The 23,621-nt window shown below is 38.6% G+C and overlaps 1 protein-coding gene and 1 pseudogene across 6 annotated transcripts in view; both read right to left on the reverse strand.

Moving 5' to 3' along the window:
• SLC30A9 (solute carrier family 30 member 9) overlaps window positions 1–23,621 on the reverse strand; it is an 86,457-nt gene that overhangs the window by 35,930 nt on the left and 26,906 nt on the right. For all 5 annotated transcript variants that reach the window (XM_086407732.1, XM_086407731.1, XM_086407734.1 and 2 more), the window contains 6 exons: window positions 21,766–21,865; window positions 19,568–19,660; window positions 18,745–18,827; window positions 12,039–12,097; window positions 8,128–8,195; window positions 5,653–5,755 (listed from right to left, as the gene is read on the reverse strand). In XM_086407732.1, coding sequence (XP_086263858.1) covers window positions 5,653–5,755; window positions 8,128–8,195; window positions 12,039–12,097; window positions 18,745–18,827; window positions 19,568–19,660; window positions 21,766–21,865 — 506 coding nt within the window. The remainder of the gene's footprint in view (window positions 1–5,652; window positions 5,756–8,127; window positions 8,196–12,038; window positions 12,098–18,744; window positions 18,828–19,567; window positions 19,661–21,765; window positions 21,866–23,621) is intronic.
• LOC147370757 (E3 ubiquitin-protein ligase RNF126 pseudogene) lies at window positions 15,527–18,827 on the reverse strand (annotated as a pseudogene). Its single transcript, XR_015166181.1, has 2 exons — window positions 18,745–18,827; window positions 15,527–16,880 (listed from the first exon to the last, which is right to left on the reverse strand). The product of XR_015166181.1 is annotated as an E3 ubiquitin-protein ligase RNF126 pseudogene (transcript).

The raw sequence follows: 23,621 nt of genomic DNA on the forward strand, positions 1-23,621 counted from the left end.
GTGGCCACTGCTGACTTCTCCAAATTTGGTGATATATTGAGTGCAGCACTTTCACAGCATCATCTTTTAGGATCTGAAACAGCTCAACTGGAATTCCATCACTTCCACTAGCTTTGTTCATAGTCACGCCTACTAAGGCCCACCTGACTTCACATTCCAGGATGTCCGGCTCTAGATGAGTGTGAATGATTACACCTTAGTGATTATCTGGGTCGTGAAGATCTTTCTTGTACAGTTCTGTGTATTCCTGCTACCTTTTCTTAATATCTTCTGCTTCTCTTAGGTCCATACCATTTCTGTCCTTTATCAAGCCCATCTTTGCATGAAGTGTTCCCTTAGTATCTCTAATTTTCTTGAAGAGATCTCTAGTCTTTCCCATTCTATTGTTTTCTTCCATTTCTTTGCATTGATTGCTGAGGAAGGCTTTCTTATCTCTCCTTGCTATTCTTTGGAACTCTGCATTCAAACGGCTGTATCTTTCCTTTTCTCCTTTGCTTTTGCTTCTCTCCTTTCCACAGCTATTTGTAAGGCCTCCTCAGACAGCCATTTTGCTTTTTTGCATTTCTTTTTCGTGGGGATGGTCTTGCTCCCTATCTCCTGTACAATGTCATGAACCTCCATCCATAGTTCATCAGGCACTCTGTTTATCAGATCTAGTCCCTAAAATCTATTTCTCACTTCCACTGTATAGTCATAAGGGATTTGATTTAGGTCATACCTGAATGGTCCAGTGGTTTTCCCCACTTTCTTCAATTTAAGTCTGAATTTGGCAATAAGGAGTTCATGATCTGAACCATAGTCCACTCCCAGTCTTGTTTTTGCAGACTGTATAGAGCTTCTCCATCTTTGGCTGCAAAGGATATAATAAATCTGATTTCGGTGTTGACCATCTGGTGATGTCTATGTGTAGAGTCTTCTCTTGTGTTGTTGGAAGAGGGTGTTTGCTATGACCAGTGCGTTCTCTTGGCAGAACTCTGTTAGCCTTTGCCCTGCTTCATTCTGTACTCCAAGGCCAAATTTGCCTGTTACTCCAGGTGTTTCTTGACTTCCTACTTTTGCATTCCAGTCCCCTATAACGAAAAGGACATCTTTTTTGGGTGTTAGTTCTAGAAGGTCTTTTAGGTCCTCATAGAACCGTTCAGCTTCTTCAACATTACATCCGTTGGATCATTGGAAAAGCAAGAGAGTTCCAGAAAAACATCTATTTTTGCTTTATTGATTATGCCAAAGCCTTTGACTGTGTGGATCACAATAAACTGTGGAAAATTCTGAAAGAGATGGGATACCAGACCACCTGATGTGCCTCTTGAGAAACCTATATGCAGGTCAGGAAGCAACAGTTAGAACTGGACATGGAACAACAGACTGGGTCCAAATAGGAAAAGGAGTACATCAAGGCTGTATATTGTCACCCTGTTTATTTAACTTCTATGCAGAGTACATCATGAGAAATGCTGGGCTGGAGAAAGCACAAGCTGGTATCGAGATTGCCGAGAGAAATATCAATAACCTCAGATATGCAGATGACACTACCCTTATGGCAGAAAGTGAAGAAGAACTAAAGAGCCTCTTGATGAAAGTGAAAGTGGAGAGTGAAAAAGTTGGCTTAAAGCTCAACATTCAGAAAACTAAGATCATGGCATCTGGTCCCATCACTTGATCGCAAATAAATGGGAATTGTGGCTGACTTTATTTTTGGGGGCTCCAAAATCACTGCAGATGGTGACTGCAGCCATGAAATTAAAAAGCGCTTACTCCTTGGAAGGAAAGTTATGACCAACCTAGATAGCATTTTCAAAAGCAGAGACATTACTTTGCCAACAAAGGTCCATCTAGTCAAGGCTATAGTTTTTCCAGTGGTCATGTATGGATGTGAGAGTTGGACCATACAGAAGGCTGAGCACCGAAGAATTGATGCTTTTGAACTGTGGTGTTGGAGAAGACTCGAGAGTCCCTTGGACTGCAAGGAGATCCAACCAGTCCATTCTGAAGGAGATCAGTCCTGGGTGTTCACTGGAGGGCCTGATGTTGAAGCCGAAACTCCAATACTTTGGCCATCTAATGCAGAGAGCTGACTTATTGGAAAAGACCCTGATGCTGGGAAAGATTGAGGGCAGGAGGAAAAGGGGACGACAGAGGATGAGATGGTTGGATGGCATCACTGACACAATGGACATGGGTTTGGGTGGACTCCGCAAGTTGTTGATGGACAGGGAGGCCTGGTGTGCTGTGGTTCATGGGGTTGCAAAGAGTCAGACACGACTGAGCGACTAAACTGAACTGAAAGGATATCTACATCTATGTTAATGAGAGATATAGGTCCATATTTTTTTCTTGCAGTATCTAAGATTTTAGATCAGGGTTAAGGTGCTCTTCCATAGTGACTGAGTGGTAAAGAATTCACCTGCCAATGTAGGAGATTGGACCATGGGTCGGGAACATCTCCTTCAGAAGGTAATGGCAACCCATTCCAGTATTCTTGCCTGGAAAATCCCAGAGGATTTTGGCAGGCTACAGTCCTTGGGGTTGCAAAAGAGTCAGATACAATTTAGCAATTAAACAACAATCAGGGTTCAGTTCAGTTCAGTTGTTCAGTCGTGTCTGACTCTTTGCGACCCCATGAATCACAGCACGCCAGGCCTCCCTGTCCATCACCATCTCCCGGAGTTCACTCAAATTCATGTCCATCAAGTCGGTGATGCACTAGCCTGATTAGAGGAAATGAAAAGTGTTTCCTTCTCCTCTATATCTGAAAATCTTTGTACTACTGGTTATTGTTTCTTCCTTACATGTTTGATGTAATTCTCTTGATAACGTCCCATATGTCTAAGGCTCCCTTCATTTTCTTTTTTTAGTCTTTTTTCACTCTAGTGTTAGTATGAATGCTTTCTACAGTCGTATGTTTACTTGAGTTTAATGATCATGCTTTCCAAAGTCTAATCTGCTCTTAATTCTATACATTGGATTTTTCATATAAGATATTTTTCAGCTCTAAAATTTCCATTTGGTTCGTCTTTCTATCTTCCATTTCTCTTCTCATTATATTCATATTTTCTTTTGATACATAATATGAATGCATCTTTAATAGCCATTTATCCTTGTCTGCTAATTCTATCGTATGTCAATTGAGTCTGTTTCTATTGACTAATTTTTCTCCTCGTTGAATGTCAAATTTTCTGCTTCCTGGTTGTCTAATACAAATTTTTCAAATTAGGTATGGACACCATGAACGTTATACTGCATGTCTAGAATTTGTTGTCTTACTTTTAATAAGCGTAGGGCTTTGTTCTGGCAGGTAATTAAGTTACTTGCAAATCAGTATGATGCTCTAGAGTTTTGTCAGAAAGGTTCTAAAATTTAACAACTAAGATAATTTAGCCCTACTACCAAAGTCTAAGCCTGGGTAATCCGTCAGGACTTTCAACCTTAGAAAGTCAGAACTTAATCCAAGCCCTTTCTGAACTCTAGGGATTACTCAGGTTAATGTTCCCTGCTGGTTCTTTGCCTAGTCTCATGGTGCTTTACCCGACTCATGCGTAACAAAACCTCAGCAAAGATTCAACTCAAGGAAAACCCTATGTAGACTTCTGTAGCTTTTTGTCTGCATAGCTCCCTCCTCTGTGTAATCTGCCTTGTAATTTCTAGCCACCTCAGACTCACTGAACCCTAATTTCTACCTTCTCAACTCAATGATGGTAACCCACCCTGCTCCACTATCCCAAAAGTGCCTCCAAGCAAAAAAATCAGAGTGATCATAATTTAATTCACCTGTTCCCCTTCCTCAAGGATCACAGTCTTGGCACTATTAAAGTCCAATGTTTGAAAATACTGTTAAATATACTTTGCATAGTTTTTCAGCTGTTTATAGCAAAAGACTGTGAGTCTAGTCCCCATGGCTAGAAACATTACATTATGTACATATGTTTTGCAACTTGATTTTTCAGTCATATGGTTATTATTCCAGATTAATACATAGCTATCTACCATATGCTTTTATTTATCTATTGGCTGTGGCACGTGGCATGCGGCATCTTGGTTCCCCAACCAGGGATCAAATCCACGCCCCCTGCAGCGAAAGCATGGAGTTTTAACCACTGGACTGCAGTGCAAGTCCCCCTACCACCTGCTTTTAAACCCTCAATAGTATATCAGAGTATGGACACTTTAAAATTGTCTTCAGTGTTTTAAGTAACAACTAAAATTAATAATATGCACTATTTTTACATTTTAATTTTCTCATGTTCACATAAACTTAAAACAAAATAGCTACTGTGTGTTATGTATTTCTCTCTCACCCACCTCTCCCCCACTCAACAGGCAAAATATTATATAAATAGTAGTTATTAAGTAATTACTGAGTATAAAAATTTAAGAAAATGATTGTTAGTACTAATAGCAAGTGTCTGTACTTTTTCCTTATCTTTAAAAAAAGTTGTTTAAATATTTATTTATTTGGCTGCACCAGGTCTTAGGTGCCACTCGTGGGATCTTTGATCTTCTCTGCAGCATGTGGGATCTTTAGCTGTGGTATGACAACTCTTAGTTGTGGCAAGCGGGATCTAGTTTCCTGACCAGGGATTGAACCTGAGCCCCATGCATTGGGAGCGTGGAGTCTTAGCCACTGGACCACCAGGGAAGTCCCTACCTTTTTCTTTACTTTTACAAAAGGTTTAATCTGACAGTGAGTTTACATGAGTTCTTAGATTTAATTTTTATTAAAATTGGTCTCCCTGCTCCTTACCATTATTATTTTTAACTTTGTCTTAAATATTCTTACTGTACGTACCTGTGTCTTTTGTTATAAGTTCTCCCAAATCATTCTTATATAATAGGAGGATAAACAAATAAAAACTAAAAAGGTTTTCTTTAATAGGCCACTTTTTTAAAATGTGAAATGATATACAAGTAGAAATGTTGTATTCTTAAAAAAAGGCTTAGATTTGTAGTATTCAAAATTTGAATTAAAGGGAGTCTGGACGGAGGAGCCTGGTAGGCTATAGTCCATGGGGTCTCAAAGACTCGGACACGACTGAGCGACTTCACTTTCACTTTTCACTTTCATGCATTGGAGAAGGAAATGGCAACCCACTCCAGTGTTCTTGCCTGGAGAATCCCAGAGACAGCGGAGCCTGGTGGGCTGCTGTCTATGGGGTCGCAGAGAGTCAGACACGACTGAAGCGACTTAGCAGCAGCAAGAAGGTATTTTAATTTTATAAAAATTATTCTCCATTTGTAAATTCAAGGAAAAAATCACAATACTAGTTTATTGTGAAAATCATTTTAATTCATCAATCACATATGACTATTTTATATATTTATTCAAACAAATCCACTGGCTCTTATAGTTATAAGAACTAATATTCTTAAATCAAATTTCTATTTAATGTAAGAATCACTTTTGAAAAAGCCTCTGCCCAAATACCTAGTATCTGATAATCTTATACTTCATTGTTAAAAGCTTTTAAAGCATAACAATCAGCTTTCAAATACTATGATCATAATTCTTTGTATGTCATCATTCAAAAGTAAAACACCTTCCATTTTCTTTTACAACCCAACTGTAGGAATCATTCAGTTTTTAAAATGTCAACTTTTAGACTAAAATCTCAAAAAATATTACTTTAAATTAGTAAGAAAGCTTTTACCCCTCACCTGGTTACAAGTATCAGATAAAGAGTGTATCGCTTCTGAAAACATGCTTGCTGAACCCGTATAAATCCAAGCAAGAAATTTGAAGAAGCAGTTTAATCCATTGCTAGGAGAGAAAGAAAAGATAATTTAGCATAGGTTTAGATAAAAATTCCCACCAAAAGCTTATTTATACACATACACACACACACGATTTTGTTCAAAATAAAACAGATTTCTAGTTTATTACACTTTAGGCAAGAGAATACAAATTTGAAGAATATAGATTATCGTTTCACTAAATATTTAAATGAAAGAGGCATGATATGTGCAAACAAATTACTTAAGAACTGATGAGAAAAGAGGGTGTTCTACATTTGGACAAAACGGAATCAGAAAGGAAACTGTGTCTTAGGTAGGTGAAAGAAGATCAGCACGTGATGTAGTTCAGCAGGTCACTGTCAAAGACACGACACTGGTGAAGATCAGGTTGTTTAATTAGGCAGATGCTCGAGGTGAAAACAAAGCTAGACCAAGTAGTCTGGGTCATACTAGAAGATCATACATGCTAAAATAAACATGATTATCTCCTGAGGAAGCTAGTTGTGCTCAGATTCGGACAGTAATAACTAGTATAATTTATCTCAGACACTGTACTTAGTCACTTATTATGTTTTACTATAACTATTATACAAATATTAATAAGTAATAACATCCTCATTTTATAAATGAGGAAACGGGGGCAAGGGGCTTCCCGGTGGTCCAGTGGCTGAGACTCTGCACTCCCAATGCAGGAGACCTGGGTTTGACCCCTGGTCAGAGAATCCTATATGCAGCAACTAAGAGTTTGCATGCTGCGCCTAAAAGATCCCACTGCTGCAACTAAGATCCAGTGCAGCCAAATAAATAATTTTTAAGTAAATAAATAAAAATAAATGAGGAGCCTTACTTCCCCTTCCAGCTACCCTTTTCTCCTCTCCTCTTCAGATAATTTCTTCAAAGAACTGTGTCTGCTCTTGCTGTCTCAGTTTTCCTCATTCTGTATTCAGTCTTCAATCCCTAAACAATGGCTTCACCACCAACACCTCATAAGATTGTTCTTAACAATATACTGTTTCTTGCTATTAAATTCCTGAAAACATTTTTAATAGTTTCTTTAATCTTATAGAGGTATTTGCCACTATCTTCTTAAAACACTGTCTTCTTTGATTTCTACCAGACTCCTGGTTTTTTCCCCACCTTTCTCTTTACTGTTTCTCAGTCTCTTCTGCAGGCTTTTTTTTTTTTCTTCTACCAATTTCTTAAATGTGAGCATTCTTCAAGGCTTATTCAGGAGTGCTTTTCCTTCCTCATAGATTATAATGTATATACATATACATTCTCCAGGTGATCTTAACTATTCCTATGACTTTAATTATTCCCTATATCCTAATAACTCTCTAGTCTTTATCTCTTAATTCAGGTCTCCTTCCTGAGCTTCAAACCAATATATATTAACAATAATAACCATCAAGTGTATTATATAACAGTATATATAATATAAACACTAAGTATATTATATAATAATATATATTATATATAATATATATTATATATTAATATATAATATTATATAACAACCGTATTATATAACAGAAACTATGCTAAGCAATTTACATACCCTGCATCACATTCCTCCAATATAAAAAGCTTTAGCTGCTAATCCCACTTTATTGACAAAAACAATTATTTCTGTTGACCAGCTCTACTTGGGTGCCCTATAAATACCTCAGACTCAAAAAGGAACCCATTATTTTCTTTGCTCCCACCCTGACTCTTCCTTCCAGTGTTCCCTTTTTCTCAGCGATAGTACAGTATCTATCCAATTGTCCAAGTCAGAAACCTGGGCACCATCACTAGTCAGTCCTCCTAAATTCTTTTTGAACCTAACCATGTCTCTCCACCCCTATTGCCACTATCTGTGTTGTATTATTATAAATGACTCTTAGTCTAGTGCCCCTCCAGTCCTTGAAGATAAGAATTACGTATTTTACCTTCATGTTTCCAGACCACATCAAAATTCCTGACACGTGTAGTATATGTATTTGAGAAATAAAAGCACAAACTAATGAACTACGAATTAATGCTCTTAAATAAATATCCTAAAATAGATTACTCAGTACAATAGATTAAAAGGTAGGCAACATAATAGAGACCAAGAAGACAGAGGAGAAAAGAAAGAGGCAAAAGCATCAGTTATGTTCTACCGGGTTAAATGGCAGAAAAATAAAGAGGGCAGATTCTCTTCAGTAGTCATAATGCAGGTTGGTTTACTCTAAATGTAACTTCGGCCAACTCAACTTTTTAAAAAAGATTTCTATAAACACCAATGAAAATAGAAGAAAAATTTTCATACAGCGCTTTTATCTTTATCTAGATACCAAGTAATAAATTTATATTCATATATATACATTAAAAACAATGTAATTTATTTTTAAAGGTTTATTTTTCAGTACTTACATGCAAATGGCAACCATCACCACTTTCCCTGGCCCCTTTAAAAAAATTGATGCCGTTCTAGAGCGTGGCTATAAAAACAAAACAAAAACAAAAAAATTTCAAACATTTTTCCAAAAGGCACAATGACCATTATATGTGACTCTGACACACCAGAAAATATCTCCCCTATCAATGCCTCTTCACAACTAGATTTACTTAATTCTTTTTCTCTAGACTTTCCTATTTAAATTGTGGGAAAATGGAAATTGAAAGTGCATGTCCAGAATGTTGTTTATTTCCTTGTAATTCATTTCCTATCTACTCCCAGAAAAATTCTGAGTTGTTTACATTAAAAAACAGAAATAAAGTGATAAAAATATACTGAACTGAAATAACCTAAAATTTTCCATTTCTTGAGCAACTTCTTAAATTTTAAAACAAGAACAGCCAAAGCCAGTAAGTCTGTTGCCCCTCATTTAACTCCTGACTATTCTCTAAAGACTGAAGCCCTCAAATAACACTGTGTTTAATTCCAAAACTGAACAAAACAAAAGGAAATCAAACAAGTAGAGAACATATTCAAGGAGAATATTTTTCTTCAGTTAAATATTCTTTGGCTACTCTTTGAATTTATACTTTCTGTGTTTCTTTTCCTGCTCTTTCCTCTCCCGGGAATGCTATCATATGTCACTATAATCTCTCTAAGCTTTACTCATCTTCTTTCATATCTGGCCAAGGGTTACCCTTCTATGTAAAGCCTTCCTTGATCCCCCAGAGAATACTCACACTGCTCCACATTTATGGTTGTACTTTACTTTTCTATTAAAGCAAGTCCTGTATTCTGCCTTATGTAATTTATTCAAGAAATATTTACTGGGCAAGTACTACATACCTGGCACAGTTCTAGATGCTGGAGCACAAGAGTAAACAAAAGAGAGTCCCTGCCTTCATAGATCTCACGGTCTAGCATAGGAAGGGGAGAATGAATCCGTCATATCTGAGTGATAAATAAAGAAACTAAGACAGAGACTGATAGAACAGAGTTGGGGGTATGACACGGAGGGCTATTTTGATTAGAATACTAAGGGAAAGGAGTTCAGTGATGAGAAGGAAGCAACCATGAAAAATCTGGAAGAATGTTTTAGGCAGAGTATACAGCACATTCAAAGATTCTGACAGAAGTAAGTTTTGTGTGAAGAAAGGATAAAAACAAGGCCGATGTGGCATGAGGGGAACAAAATGCTTTTCTTTTTATCTTGCACTCTGATAATGCTTTGCAGTCAGGTCTGCAGGTTAGGGTTTAAAAAGCACCTACTAAGTTCCTGTGGACAACGGAACAAAAGAGGGAGCTGCAAGCTTTAAAGTGATTCATTTATAAAGTCCGACCATGGTTCCACATTTCTGAGTTATGCCATTTACTGATAAACAAAAACCAGTGTATGTGCATTTTACTACAATGAGAATATACCATATCGTTTGCTTAGTACAGGGGGAAAAAATGAAATTGTTATAGGAATAGTAGAAAATGAAAACATGCTACTCAAGGAAGAAGATGAAAAGATTTCTTTAGAAGAAAGTTTTGAAAACTTATGGAGTAAACAAGACAGATAGGGAAGGAAAATGAGATTTTAAAACGATAACAGAATGTTATAGTAAGGAAAAAACGATTCACTGAGCACAAATCGCTCTGAAAGAGAGAATTCCCTGGCAGTTCAGTGGTCAGGACTGGGCTCTTCCACTGCTGGAGTCCTGGAGAACTAAGATTATGTAAGCCTCATGGCACAGCCAAAAAGAGAGAGAGAGAGAGAGAGAGCTGTAGGAAATGCGAAAATATGTTGGTAATAATTAGGTCAGAAATAGCGACAAGGTCCTGGAGAAGGAAATGGCAGCCCACTCCAGTACTCTTGCCTGGAAAATCCCATGGATGGAGGAGCCTGGTAGGCTACACAGTCCACGGGATATCGAAAAGTCAGACATGACTGAGCGACTTCACTTTCACTTTTCATTTTCATGCCTTGGAGAAGGAAATGGCAGCCCACTCCAGTGTTCTTGCCTGGAGAATCCCAGGGATGGAGGAGCCTGGTGGGCTGCCGTCTATGGAGTCGCACAGAGTTGGACATGACTGAAGTGACTTAGCAGTAGCAGCAGCGACAAGGTCCAAGGAAATCTAGCAGCAAGGGAAGCAAAATCTCAAAAAGCAACAGATCCATAGTAGATGGATAGATTTCAGAGGACTAGGAGGAAAATCAGCATAAAATACTCAAAGAGCTACAAGTAATTTCAAAGTGACACTATCATTTCAATCCCAGGTGGCGCAAGTAGTAATGAATTCACTTGCCAATGCAGTAGATGCAAGAAACTTGGGCTCGATCCCTAGGTTGGGAAGATCCCCTGGAGTAGCAAGTGGCCACCCACTCCAGTATGCTGAAAGACTATCCCAAGAAGTTCGAGAATTAGGATTAGAAGGAAAGGCACAAAGAAGTAGAAATATTAAAGGGAAAATGTATTAAAGGGATAAGAAATAAGATATCAGTTAGAACACTGAACATTGAGAGAGTGCGTGTGCCAAACCTAAAATATAGTGAGTTCATATATTTCACTATTGGAGTTCCCATAAAATGAAGAAGAATATAAAAGAATATAATAAGAGAAGGAAGTGTCTGGATCAGAGAGAAAAAGGATACAAAGTAGGTGGGTGAGAAGGAGGTTTAAGAGGGAGGGGATATGTTTATACATATGGCTGATTCACTCTGTTGTACAGCAGGAGCTGACACATTGAGAAGCAATCATACTCCAATGAAAAATAAATAAATAATAAAAAGACAAAAAAAAAAAGAAGAAGATATTTTTATTCCAGGCAACATGAATAATCCTGTTATGTTTTAGAGAAGGAAACCAACCATCTTTAGTGAGAGTCTCAAGTGAGTGTTCCTAGAAGGAATATGGAAACAGTAGGAAATTCAATACTAAAGTCTTATTCTATTACTATTTTAAAAAAAAGTATAATAGAAATTTTATTCAAAATCTGTAACATTTCAAGGCTGATTAGTATTAATCTTCAAAAGGGCTCTAAGTGACACAGATTTCAGAAGTCAAACAGCTGCTATTCAAAAATCTGGTGCTGATGATCCTCCATGCAAAAAAGATATAAAGCTAGCAGTAAGTCTTCCCAGGAGGCAGATCTCACCAGCCTAAATTACTCCATAGCAAGAGGCAGGGGCGGAGTCTGTCAAGGCATAGAAGTGACTCACACAACATACAAAGGCCCTACCACCGAAGAGAATCCAGGTCTTCAGTGCAGCACTGGGGTGCCAGAAATGCAGGGCTCAAAAGGGAAATGGAAGTTAAGAGGCTTTGAATACGATGAATGGGAAAGAAAAGCATATCAAATAAGGTATGACTACAGTTGTCATCATTGCTAATTTCTAAATTTTCTAAGAAGGAAGCAATGACTCAAATTTAAGTCAGAAGAAAAGAGACAATTTGCAAAGCTAGCCCTTTCTCCAGGTATGGTGCTCACTTCTTGACAAGAGACACCTCCAGCTCAATTTAAAGGCAAGGCTGACTCTGAACATGACTACTTGGCATCGTGGAAGTGTCGGTGGCTTTGACAAGAGCTATTTCAGTGGAGTGGTGGGAATGCAAGTCCAATGAAGGACTCAGGAGAAAATAAGAAGTGGACAGTAAAAGTAAGCTTTCTATACTGGTCCCAATATTAATTTCCTTCTGGTAGGAACGAAAATAAGAGTATTCTGGCACATTTGTAGATAAGGCAGTAAATGTGGTGATGGAAAGATAACGTATTTTTTTTTAGCAGATTAGATCTACCTTGGAATAGGATCACAGACATGCTAGATTTTCATCATGGACAGATTCTAGGATTTTATGTGAAATACATACTCAACATAACATTAAAAGAAAAATATTCTTACCTTGGTATTTCCCAGAAAGTCTCTATATTCCCTCAGTATTTTTTGGTTTCTAAATAGCCCTATAAAAAAGAATTACGAAATACATTTAGCTCATACATATTCTTATCCTTTCACATTTTAGATTAACACAATTATTCTAAGACTATGTTAAATGGTCTTCTCCCAGATACAAACAAAAATATCAGGTGATGGTAAGAAATCTGAATTTGCAACTTGATTAAAAAATGGGTTAAGGACGTGGATAGACTTTTCTCCAAAGATGATATACAGCTGGCTAACAAGCATATGAAAAGATGCTCAGATCACTAATCATCAGAGAAATGCAAATCAAAACCACAATGAGGTATCACTTCACAGCCATTAGAATGGCTACTACCACAAAACAAAAAACAAAGAGAAAGAAAAAATAACAAGTGTAGGCAAGGAATGCAGAGAAATTGGAGATCTTGACTATACTGGTAGGATTATAAAATATTGCAACTGCTATCGAAAATAATATAGAGGCTCCTCAAAAAATTAAAAACTATCATATGATTTAGTAATACCACTTCTGGGTATACATCCAAAAAAAAATGAAAGCACTGTCTCAAAGAGGTTATTTTCACACCCTAATTTATCACAGCACCATTCACAATGGGCAAGAAGTGAAAGCAACCAAAACGTCCATGGACAAATAAATGCTGAACCATGTGGTATATACATACAATGGAAATCCTGTCACATGGACGAACCTTGAGGACATTACGCTAAGTGAGGTAACTTAGTCAAAAAGACAAACACTGAATGACTCCATTTATACGTGGTATCTATAGGAGTCAGAGTCATAGAAACAGAAAAAAAGAGTAGCTACCAGGAGCTAGAGGGACAGGAGAACTGTTGACAAGTACAGCTTGAGTGCAGCAAGATGAGTTATTTAAGCTTGATATAAGAACCAATTCTCCATCTATAGCTCAAAGTTTAAAAATAAGGAAAAAATATTTTATTAGTGTGCTTTCTCAAATTCTGTACTTTAAGTATGTCCTCTAATATATGTAAAGGCTATTCACAGCATCATTATTTTAACAGTAAAAGACTGGAAACGACCTAGGTGAAAAGGACTGAATAAACTCTGGTGCACCCCCAAAATGGAGTGTTATAAAAGAAATGAAGAAACCTCTCTGTTTCCTGCTATGGAATGTTCTCTGGGACACATAATCAAGTTAAAAAAAAACAAGCACAGAAAGTACATAGACTATGCCTTATTTATGAAAAGGAGGGTCTAAATTACCAGTATGTATGCTATTTTAGTAAAAATAACACTCAAACTAATTTTTTAAACAATTACCTATGCTAGAGGGAGGGGAAAGGGTGGAAAAGACAGGGATGGAAGCTAAACTTCTCTAAAGTATTTTGTCTTTAAAGTATTTGAGGTGACTTTGGAACCATATAAATGTTTTACAAAATTATAAAATAAAAATAAATCAAATTTCTTAAAATCAGAAGCAGAACGAAACAAACGAACCTATTTTTATATCTAGTAGATGGTTTATCCATACAGTGAGAAATTACAAGTGACTTTAAAACACAGGCATTTGACTGTACATCCCCAGTGAGATATACAGTAAAGACAAAAAGAAAAATAGAAATCTTAAATCACCTTACTAGCAAGAATACTGATACTAATAGTTTGAAACAACACTGTATTCTGTCTATATGTGTGTGTACATACATAAAGAACAAATAAAAAATGTAATTAATGATGTTAATGAATTAAGAAATAAGATTTTCAGAGTAAGAGATACAAAGGAAAAAACGGAGGGAATAAGTTTATCAAAATAACCTACATATTTTCTCTTAAGAAACAAAAAGTATGTCCTAACTCTGTCCACTGAAATACCTTAAAAATATATCAACCTATTAAAAAAAACTGAGTACCCCTAATGCCCACAGAAAAAATGGAGTAGCCATCATGGTCAACAAAAGAATTCGAAATGCAGTACTTGGATGCAATCTCAAAAACGACAGAATGATCTCTGTTCGTTTCCAAGCCAAACCATTCAATATCACAGTAATCCAAGTCTATGCCCCAACCAGTAACACTGAAGAAGCTGAAGTTAAACGGTTCTATGAAGACCTACAAGACCTTTTAGAACTAACACCCAAAAAAGATGTCCTTTGCATTACAGGGGACTGGAATGCAAAAGTAGGAAGTCAAGAAACACCTGGAGTTAACAGGCAAATTTGGCCTTGGAATATGGAATGAAGCAGAGCAAAGACTAATAGAGTTTTGCCAAGAAAATGCACTGGTCATAACAAACACCCTCTTCCAACAACACAAGACTCTACACATGTACATCACCAGATGGTGAACAATGAAATCAGATTGATTATATTCTTTGCAGCCAAAGATGGAGAAGCTCTATACAGTCAACAAAAACAAGACCAGGAGCAGACTGTGGCTCAGATCATGAACTCCTTACTGCCAAATTCAGACTTAAATAGAAGACAGTAGGGAAAACCACTAGACCATTCAGGTATGACCTAAATCAAATCCCTTATGATTATACAGTGGAAGTGAGAAATTAGACTTAAGGGCCTAGATCTGATAGAGTGCCTGATGAACTATGGACTGAGGTTGGTGACATTGTGCAGGAGAAAGGGATCAAGACCAGCCCCATGGAAAAGAAATGCAAAAAAGCAAAATGGCTGTCTGGGGAGGCCTTACTGAGCTGTGGAAAGAAGAGAAGCAAAAAGCAAAGGAGAAAAGGAAAGATATAAGCATCTGAACGCAGAGTTCCAAAGAATAACAAGAAGAAATAAGAAAGGCTTCCTCAGCGATCAATGCAAAGAAACAGAGGAAAACAACAGAATGGGAAAGACTAGAGATCTCTTCAAGAAAATTAGAGATACCAAGGGAACATTTCATGCAAAGATGGGCTCGATAAAGGACAGAAATGGTATGGACCTAACAGAAGTAGAAGATATTAAGAGGTGGCAAGAATACACAGAAGAACTGTACAAAAAAGATCTTCACGGCCCAGATAATCACGATGGTGTGATCACTGACCTAGAGCCAGACATTCTGGAATGTGAAGTCAAGTGGGCCTTAGAAAGCATCACTACGAACAAAGCTAGTGGAAGTGATGGAATTCCAGTTGAGCCATTTCAAATCCTGAAAGATGATGCTGTGAAAGTGCTGCACTCAATACGCCAGCAAATTTTGGAAAACTCAGCAGTGGTCACAGGACTGGAAAAGTTCAGTTGTTATTCCAATCCCAAAGAAAGGCAATGCCAAAGAATGTTCAAACTACCACACAATTGCACTCATCTCACACACTAGTAAAGTAATGCTCAAAATTCTCCAAGCCAGGCTTCAGCAGTATGTGAACCGTGAACTTCCAATGTTCAAGCTGGTTTTAGAAAAGGCAGAGGAACCAGAGACCAAATTGCCAACATCCGCTGGATCATCAAAAAAGCAAGAGAGTTCCAGAAAAACATCTATTTCTGCCTTTTTTTTTTTTTTGAGCTCAAACATCCATTTATTTCAAAGCAGTAATAATTTAAAATTATAAAAACCTTTCCGCTGTTGAACATGTAGAGGGTGAGGTCAGAGACAAAGGGGAGGGAAGGTGGGACGCCCGGGCAGTGTGTGCGGGCGCCCGGCCCAGCCAGGTTGTCCCTGGGGAGGCCGAGCTCCCTCCGCAGCTTGGAAGGGTGGGTCCTCCGAGCCTCCTCCGCGGCGGGCCCGGTGGCGCTGCAGTCCGTGGGCGCGTGGGCTGTCTGCTGTTGCCCTGGGGGCTGGTTAGCCGGTTTGCTCAGGAGCTGCTGGCCGGGTTCTCATTGCCAGGTGAGCTGGAGGACGAGGAGGAGGAGGAGGAGGAGAAGCTCACCACAGCCAGGCCCGGGGGGTCAGTGGCCGTGTTCTGTCCTGTGAGGCTTTTTCGGCAGACGGGGCAGCTGTCGTGCTGCTCCAGCCAGGGCACGATGCAGCCATTGTGGAAGAAGTGGTTGCAGGGCAGCTGCCGCACATGCTCACCCAGCCCATAGTCATCCTTGCACACGGGGCACTCCAGCCCCGAGCCAACGTGCTCCTCAGTCACGGGCACGGTGGGGAGGGCCTGGATTTTCTCTTTGTCTGCGGGTGGGGGACCCGAGTTTTCAAATTGATTAAGGAGCTGCGTGATGATGGCGTCCAGGCCGTTGGCCCCCCAGGCGTAGTCCATCGGGTTTGAATGCAGGACGCCCCAGGGACCCAGGCCCAGGTTGGGGATGGTGGCCGGGGTGATGATGCCGTTGACCAGCTGCTGGATGATCCCTTCCAGCGTGGGGTCGCCTTCGTGCCGGCCGGTGGCCCGCCGCGCGGTGAGGCGGGCGCGGGGCTGCCGGGGGCCGTACGGGTGCCAGGAGTCCTGCTCTCGCTCCCGCCGGCTCTCGGGGTCCCTGCTATCATCAGCCTGTGCCCCAGCGGGGAACGTGGGGATCTCAAAGCTGTCGTCAAAGATGCCGAAAGCAAAGTGCCCATAGCCCTGCGGCAGCGTGAACAGGGGCTGGTCCACATTCTCGAACGGTTGCTGCCGGCTCTGGTCCGCAGAGGCTGTGGAGGGGGCTGAACCATTCTCTGCACTCCTGTTCTCTTCCGGAAGCTCCTCGATAAACCCAGACTCGCATCTTGGGCAGATGTAATCCGGCAGGCGCGGCACGATCTCGACTGAGCAGCAGTGGCAGAAGTACCGTCCGGGCTGCGGCGACGCCTCTGCCATGGCCACGGCCGCCTCCTCCGCGGCGCCCGCCACCGGCTGTTTGCTGCTCCCTCGCCGGTTGTTTGATTATATCTAAACGATCATGAACTTCCTGATGTTCAAGCTGGTTTTAGAAAAGGCAGAGGAACCAGAGATCAAATTGCCAACAGCCGCTGGATCATGGAAAAACCAAGAGAGTTCCAGAAAAACATCTATTTCTGCTTTATTGACTATGCCAAAGCCTTTGACTCTGTGGATCACAATAAACTGTGGAAAATTCTGAAAGAGATGGAAATACCAGACCACCTGACCTGCCTCTTGAGAAATCTGTATGGAGGTCAGGAAGCAACAGTTAGAACTGGACAAGGAACAACAGACTGGTTCCAGATAGGAAAAGGAGTACGTCAAGGCTGTATATTGTCACCCTGTTTATTTAACTTATATGCAGAGTACATCATGAGAAACGCTGGGCTGGAAGAAGCACAAGCTGGAATCAAGATTGCTGGGAGAAATATCAATAAGCTCAGATATGTAGATGACACCACCCTTATGGCAGAAAGTGCAGAGGAACTCAAAAGCCTCTTGATGAAGATGAAAGAGGAGAGTGAAAAAGTTGGCTTAAAACTCAACATTCAGAAAATGAAGATCATAGCATCCGGCCCCATCACTTCATGGGAAATAGATGGGGAACAGTGGAAATAGTGTCAGACTTTATTTTGGGGGGCTCCAAAATCACTGTAGATGGTGACTGCAGCCATGAAATTAAAAGACACTTACTCCTTGAAAGAAAAGTTATGACCAACCTAGATAGCATATTGAAAAGCAGAGACATTACTTTGCCAACAAAGGTCCATCTAGTCAAGGCTATGGTTTTTCCAGTGGTCATGTATGAATGGGAGAGTTGGACTGTGAAGAAAGCTGAGCGCCGAAGAATTGATGCTTTTGAACTGTGGTATGGGAGAAGACTCTTGAGAGTCCCTTGGACTGCAAGGAGATCCAACCAGTCCATTCTGAAGGAGATCAGCCCTGGGATTTCTTTGGAAGGACTGATGCTAGAGCTGAAACTCCAGTTCTTTGGCCACCTCATGCAAAGAGCTGACTCATTGGAAAAGACTCTAATGCTGGGAGGGGTTGGGGGCAGGAGGAGAAGGGGATGACAGAGGATGAGATGGCTGGATGGCATCACTGACTCTATGGACGTGAGTCTGAGTGAACTCCGGGAGTTGGTGATGGACAGGGAGGCCTGGGGTGCTGCAGTTCATGGGGTCGCAAATAGTCGGACACGACTGAGTGACTGAACTGAACTGAATGCCCAGAGGTCTCTAAATTTTATTTCCTATTAAGAGGAAAAGGGGCTCCTACTATAAATGCTGATTACCAATCTGGGGCAGGGTAGTGGTTACTGGAGGGGAAGGGGCAAGGTTGAGGGAAAAACGGGTAAAATGAATCAACTGTGTGGTATCAGCTGGAAACTAAATTTTTGGTGGTAATCAAGTTGTAGGGTAAACAGAAATAGAACATAAATGTTATGTAAACCAATGTTACCTCAGGAAAAAGTAAATTAAGAAAGTAAACATTTCATTCCTGTAGATTTAAATGCAGGTCTGTTTAGCTTATCTGTGAATATAAAGATACTAAACAGCTGTTTGCTTCTTCTGAGAGGCCAAAACCCCTTAGAAACTAGGATTCACTTTTACAACAGGTACAATCTTCAAATCGGACCCTGAGTTTTAATATTCATATGTCTTATAGAAACGACAAATTAGCTTTCCTTGCTCTCATGATCTTTAAAAAGCTATAGAGAGAAAAACAAACATATTGTTTTTATAAAATAATTAAACCCCAAAATGAAAACTGGCATTTGCTAGAACCAACAAAGCCAAACACAAGAGGTAGGCAACCACTAGGGAGGACACAGTTATTATAGACACAGGTCTCATTTACAAGTTGCTTTTCAGTTAACTCGGCTTTAAACTGAATATACTTACTTTCTCTATATTCTATTTCTGCTTCCTTACGAAGTTTTTTCTCTCTGGCAAGAGCTTCAGGACTTCCCCAAACTTCCAAAGATCTATGTACATACACATGGCCACCATTCAGTAATATAATTTTAATGACTTCATGAAAATCATATTTAAATCTAGACAACTGAAAACTATATGAAAATTTAACAAATCATAGGTCCTTTAGGAAAAATATAAAGCACTTAAGAAAGTTTTCTAAATTAAATCTACACAATAAGAATAAATTCAACAGCAAATTTTCTTAAAAAAAAATCTAATTTTTTTTGCTAATTAATATATACTAGTAACTCTCAAACAAATCTGCAAATGCAAAAATATTCTGCTTTTGGATTTTCCTGGTGGTCCAATGGCTACAACTCCGTGTGCTCCCAATGCAGGCGGCCTGGGTTTGATCCCTCGTTGGGGAACTAGATCCCTCGTGCTGCAACAAAGAGCTCATATGCCACAACTAAAGAGTTTGCATGTTGCAACTAAAGATTCTGCATGCTACAACTAAAGATCCTGCATGCCACAAAGAAGATCAAAGATCCTGCGTGTCACAATTAAGACCTGGTGCAGCCAAATAAATAAATAAAAGTAAATACTTTTATTTAAATACTTTTTTTAAAAAAAAGTATTTTTTAAAGTATTTTATTTAAAAAAAGTATTTTTTAAATACTTTTTTAAAAATATGTATATATTCTGCTTTTAAAACATATCATTTTAAAAATTCTGAGTCTATCTAAAATGGATTTTTATTAATCCCAAATTCAGCTTGTATTTTATCCTAAAAGAACTATGTTCTTACTTTGCCTCCACATCTGATCTCAAGTATACAGTAAAGGACTCAGTATCTTCATGAGGACTTCGTCGTCTGATTTTTCGAAGCTGTTCCAGATCACTGAAGAAAGAAATATGTTGAATTTACTCAGAGAAGGTTCATATAGTTCAGGATTATTAAGGGCAGATAAAAACCACTAAGCCTCATTTTCGGAGAAGGCAATGGCACCCCACTCCAGTACTCTTGCCTGGAAAATCCCATGGATGGAGGAACCTGGTGGGCTGCAGTCCATGGGGTCGCTAAGAGTCGGACAAGACTCAGCGACTTCACTTTCACTTTTCACTTTCATGCATTGGAGAAGGAAATGGCAACCCACTCCAGTGTTCTTGCCTGGAGAATCCCAGGGACAGGGGAGCCTGGTGGGCTGCCGTCTCTGGGGTCGCACAGAGTCGGACACAACTGAAGCGACTTAGCAGCAGCAGCAGCGCCTCATTTTAAAAGCTAAAGGTGGATAGCCTGTAAAAATCAGTTTAAAGATGATATTTTATACATAAAACTGGTTTAGAAAGAGTTGAAAACCTAAGAATTACTCTTGACTCAATATAGATACCATAATATAATAGGTAGTGAGTCAAATCCTTAAACAGTGCTTGTCCTTTATCTGCTATGGATATACCACTGCAATATCTGAAGTATGAATAAAAAAAAAGTAGAAAGAACACAGATTAGAATATTACTCCTCTATTTGAGAATGTAAACTTAATATTCACAGTCATTTGTTTACATCCAGATTAATTGTCATTGTTCAGTCGCTAAGTCGTATCCAACTCTTTGCAAGCCCATGAACTGCAGCATGCCAGGCTTCCCTGTCCTTCACTATCTCCCTGAGTTTGCTCAAATTCATGTCCAGACTAATACTAAGTGGTAATATCATTCATAGGTATCAATTTATAAAGAGTATATGTCAATTTCATGCCATTTAATTATTTTCCTTTCTCTTAAATTCTGAAAGGTTGATACATGCATCAAGTCACTCTGCTAAACAGTCATTCTAAATTTGATCATTGGTCTTCCTAAGGAAATTTTGTAATAGCAATAAAAGACCTATAAACAAAAATCTGAGGAATTCCCTAGTGGCCTAGTGGTTAGGATCCCGGCTTTCTTGCTGTGGCCTAGGATCAATCCCTAGCCAGGGAACTAAAATGTTGTAAGCCGTGTGCTGCAGCCAAAAAATAAAAAAGTAAAGGTCTAGATCAGGTAGCAAAAGATACGTATTCTGATTCCCACTCTGTCACTGACTCACTAAATGAACCAGGTCATTGCTAACATCTTTATTATATTTCCTGGCCTATAATATGGAGATACCTATACCTAAGCTATTTTACTCACAAAGTTTTTGTATGGGAAACAAAATATAGTTTTATAGCATTATTACAATTGGTTATTGTTTCAATATTTATAGAAGTTATAAAACTGATTATAGGAATCCTTATTTACTGATATTATACCATATGCTACCCACTCCAGTATTCTGGCCTGGAGAATTCCAGTCCATGGGATCACAAAGAGTCAGATGCGATTAAGGGACTTTCACTTTATACTCTAGAAGATGTACCATGGTGGGGGTGGTGGAGGGAGAGCCTAGATCATCTGATGTCTAAATTGCCAAGAAATCTTCCACTTAAATATATAGCTTTCCTAGACAAAAGAGGGGAAAACATTTAAATTTGTAAAAAAATATACCTCAATAAATCTCTTCAGTTAGAAGAAAATAATAAGATACCAGAAAGAAGTAAAATAATTTACACTCAACACAAACCACAGCTGGAATGTGAACATAATAAAATTGCTCTACCAAAAAAACCCCAAATTTTAAAGCTATATTAATATACAAATACTCTTATTGATAATTCTGCTACATGTTAACAATAGAACTCCTAAGGTTCTTATGTAACACACAGATTTTTGAAGAACCTACTTTTTTGAGTTAAAGGAGCCAAGAAAGACTGGAATTGCTCAAGCTGGAGCAGTCTTCAGTTTAATAAGCTAACAATTTTAACATTTAAAAAAAAATATTTTTAACTGAATAAAAATATTTCTTCAATTTAGGAAGGAACCACAGTAAAGTTTCCAAATGGATGGTATCTGGTAACAAATTCTATGAAGTAACTGGTTATTTAGATTAGATAGAACAAACCACTACATTAAAAAAAAAATTACCATACCTGGATTTGAGGCAGAACTCATTCATCGCTCTGACTCCAGTGATGAAATTATTCTGAGTATACTTTGGTCCATATTCCCTCTTTTTAAGAACTGCTTTGACTAAAACCAAAGAAAAGGAAAACATACTAAATATGCACACTGGAAGTCACATTTGAAGATAAACATATACTAATTTTTAAGTGGGGTCACTAGTGAGTTCCATAGAAAACAGGTTTTTCCTGATGCACTGGATGGCATCTGGGGAAAATAAAGTCTACTTCAAGTACAGAATGCTGCTGCTGCTGCTGCTAAGTCGCTTCAGTCGTGTCCGACTCTGTGTGACCCCACAGACGGCAGCCCACCAGACTCCCCCGTCCCTGGGATTCTCCAGGCAAGGACACTGGAGTGGGCTGCCATTTCCTTCTCCGATTCATGAAAGTGAAAAGTGAAAGTGAAGTCGCTAAGTCGTATCTGACTCTTTGAGACCCCATGGACTGCAGCCTACCAGGCTCCTCCGTCCATGGGATTTTCCATGCAAGAGTACTGGAGTGGGGTGCCATTGCCTTCTCCGAAAGTATAGAATAGGACAGAATTAAACTCGCAACCACCCAGCTTTTAACTCCATAGTTCATCAGTGCATGCTTGCATGCCAAGTCTCTTAGGTCATGTCCGACCCTTTGTGACCCACCAGATTCCTCTGTCCATGGGATTCTTCAGACAAGAATACTAGAGTGGGTCAGGGGATCTTCCCAACTGATGCCAAAAGATCAACCCTTTGTCTAAAGGACACCTTGCAAAGGTATCACTGGTCTGTTAAATCGTACTAGTACAATTTAAATTGCTTGGAAAATCTAAGTGAAAATGAACTGAAGTTTCAATTAAAAAATTACATGCTCATTCAGTGTTTTATAAACACCGGTGAAACCAGCATTAAAAAAAAAAAACAAAAACAGAAAGTAATCAAGGAGTATTGCATATAATGAAGAATCAGCAGTTTTTGTGAAAACTTTTGTTTCAGTTACATATAATAATCTATATATATACTAAATCATTAGTACTTCCTATGTGGGTTGCAGTCAAAAAACTCTGAAATTCACTGAACGATTTCACATAAAGTAACAAAGGTGAAATAAATATATGTAACATTTTTATTAGTTAAAAATTATAGGAAGTTAATTATAGATTATAGGTAAAACACTGCCTTCTATTAAAATATTCCCCTATTATCAAGTATCAAACTGTTCATAAAAAATGACACATCAATAACAAAATACCAATTTGGCATCAGTTATACCCTGTGGATTAAAAATTACAGCCAACATTGGTCTGTTCATTTTTATAAAGTTAGACTTTTAGTCACATGATATAGATAAATAGCATAAGCATATCTTGGAAAAGCAGGAGAAATACAGCAGAAACTCATGTGTTCTGTTTCAAATTGTCGCCAAGTTACTTCATATTCTATTCTCATATCTAGTAACTACTAAGTCTTCTGTTGTACTTGCAAACTGAAAGAATAAATTAAGACTAAATTATCCACCACTGAAGAAGGTAAAAAGACTCTTAAAACATAAACTATGAAAGTCAAAATTCACAAATCATAGTTAATAAGAACATTTCAAAAATAAAGTTCAATAAAAAAATCAAAACTTTATTTGAAAAAAGTATATAAGGAAGTTCAGGTTTCTTTTTGCATAAGTTTAAGTCTCTGAACTACCTTACTGTAATAATCCTAAAATATTAAATTCAAATAAGCTTCTCAGAGAGGAGAAATAATCTCTCTTCAAAAAGATTAATTTTTTCTAATTACTTTTTAATAATTTCTTCAAAGTATCTAGAAATCCCTGTTGGCCTGTCCTGGCCCAGATTATTGATG

The sequence above is a fragment of the Bos grunniens genome, chromosome 6, assembly GCF_055505025.1.
Source record: "Bos grunniens cultivar Pamir isolate PY7600 chromosome 6, Bosgru_T2T1.0, whole genome shotgun sequence".
Classification (NCBI taxonomy): domain Eukaryota; kingdom Metazoa; phylum Chordata; class Mammalia; order Artiodactyla; family Bovidae; genus Bos; species Bos grunniens.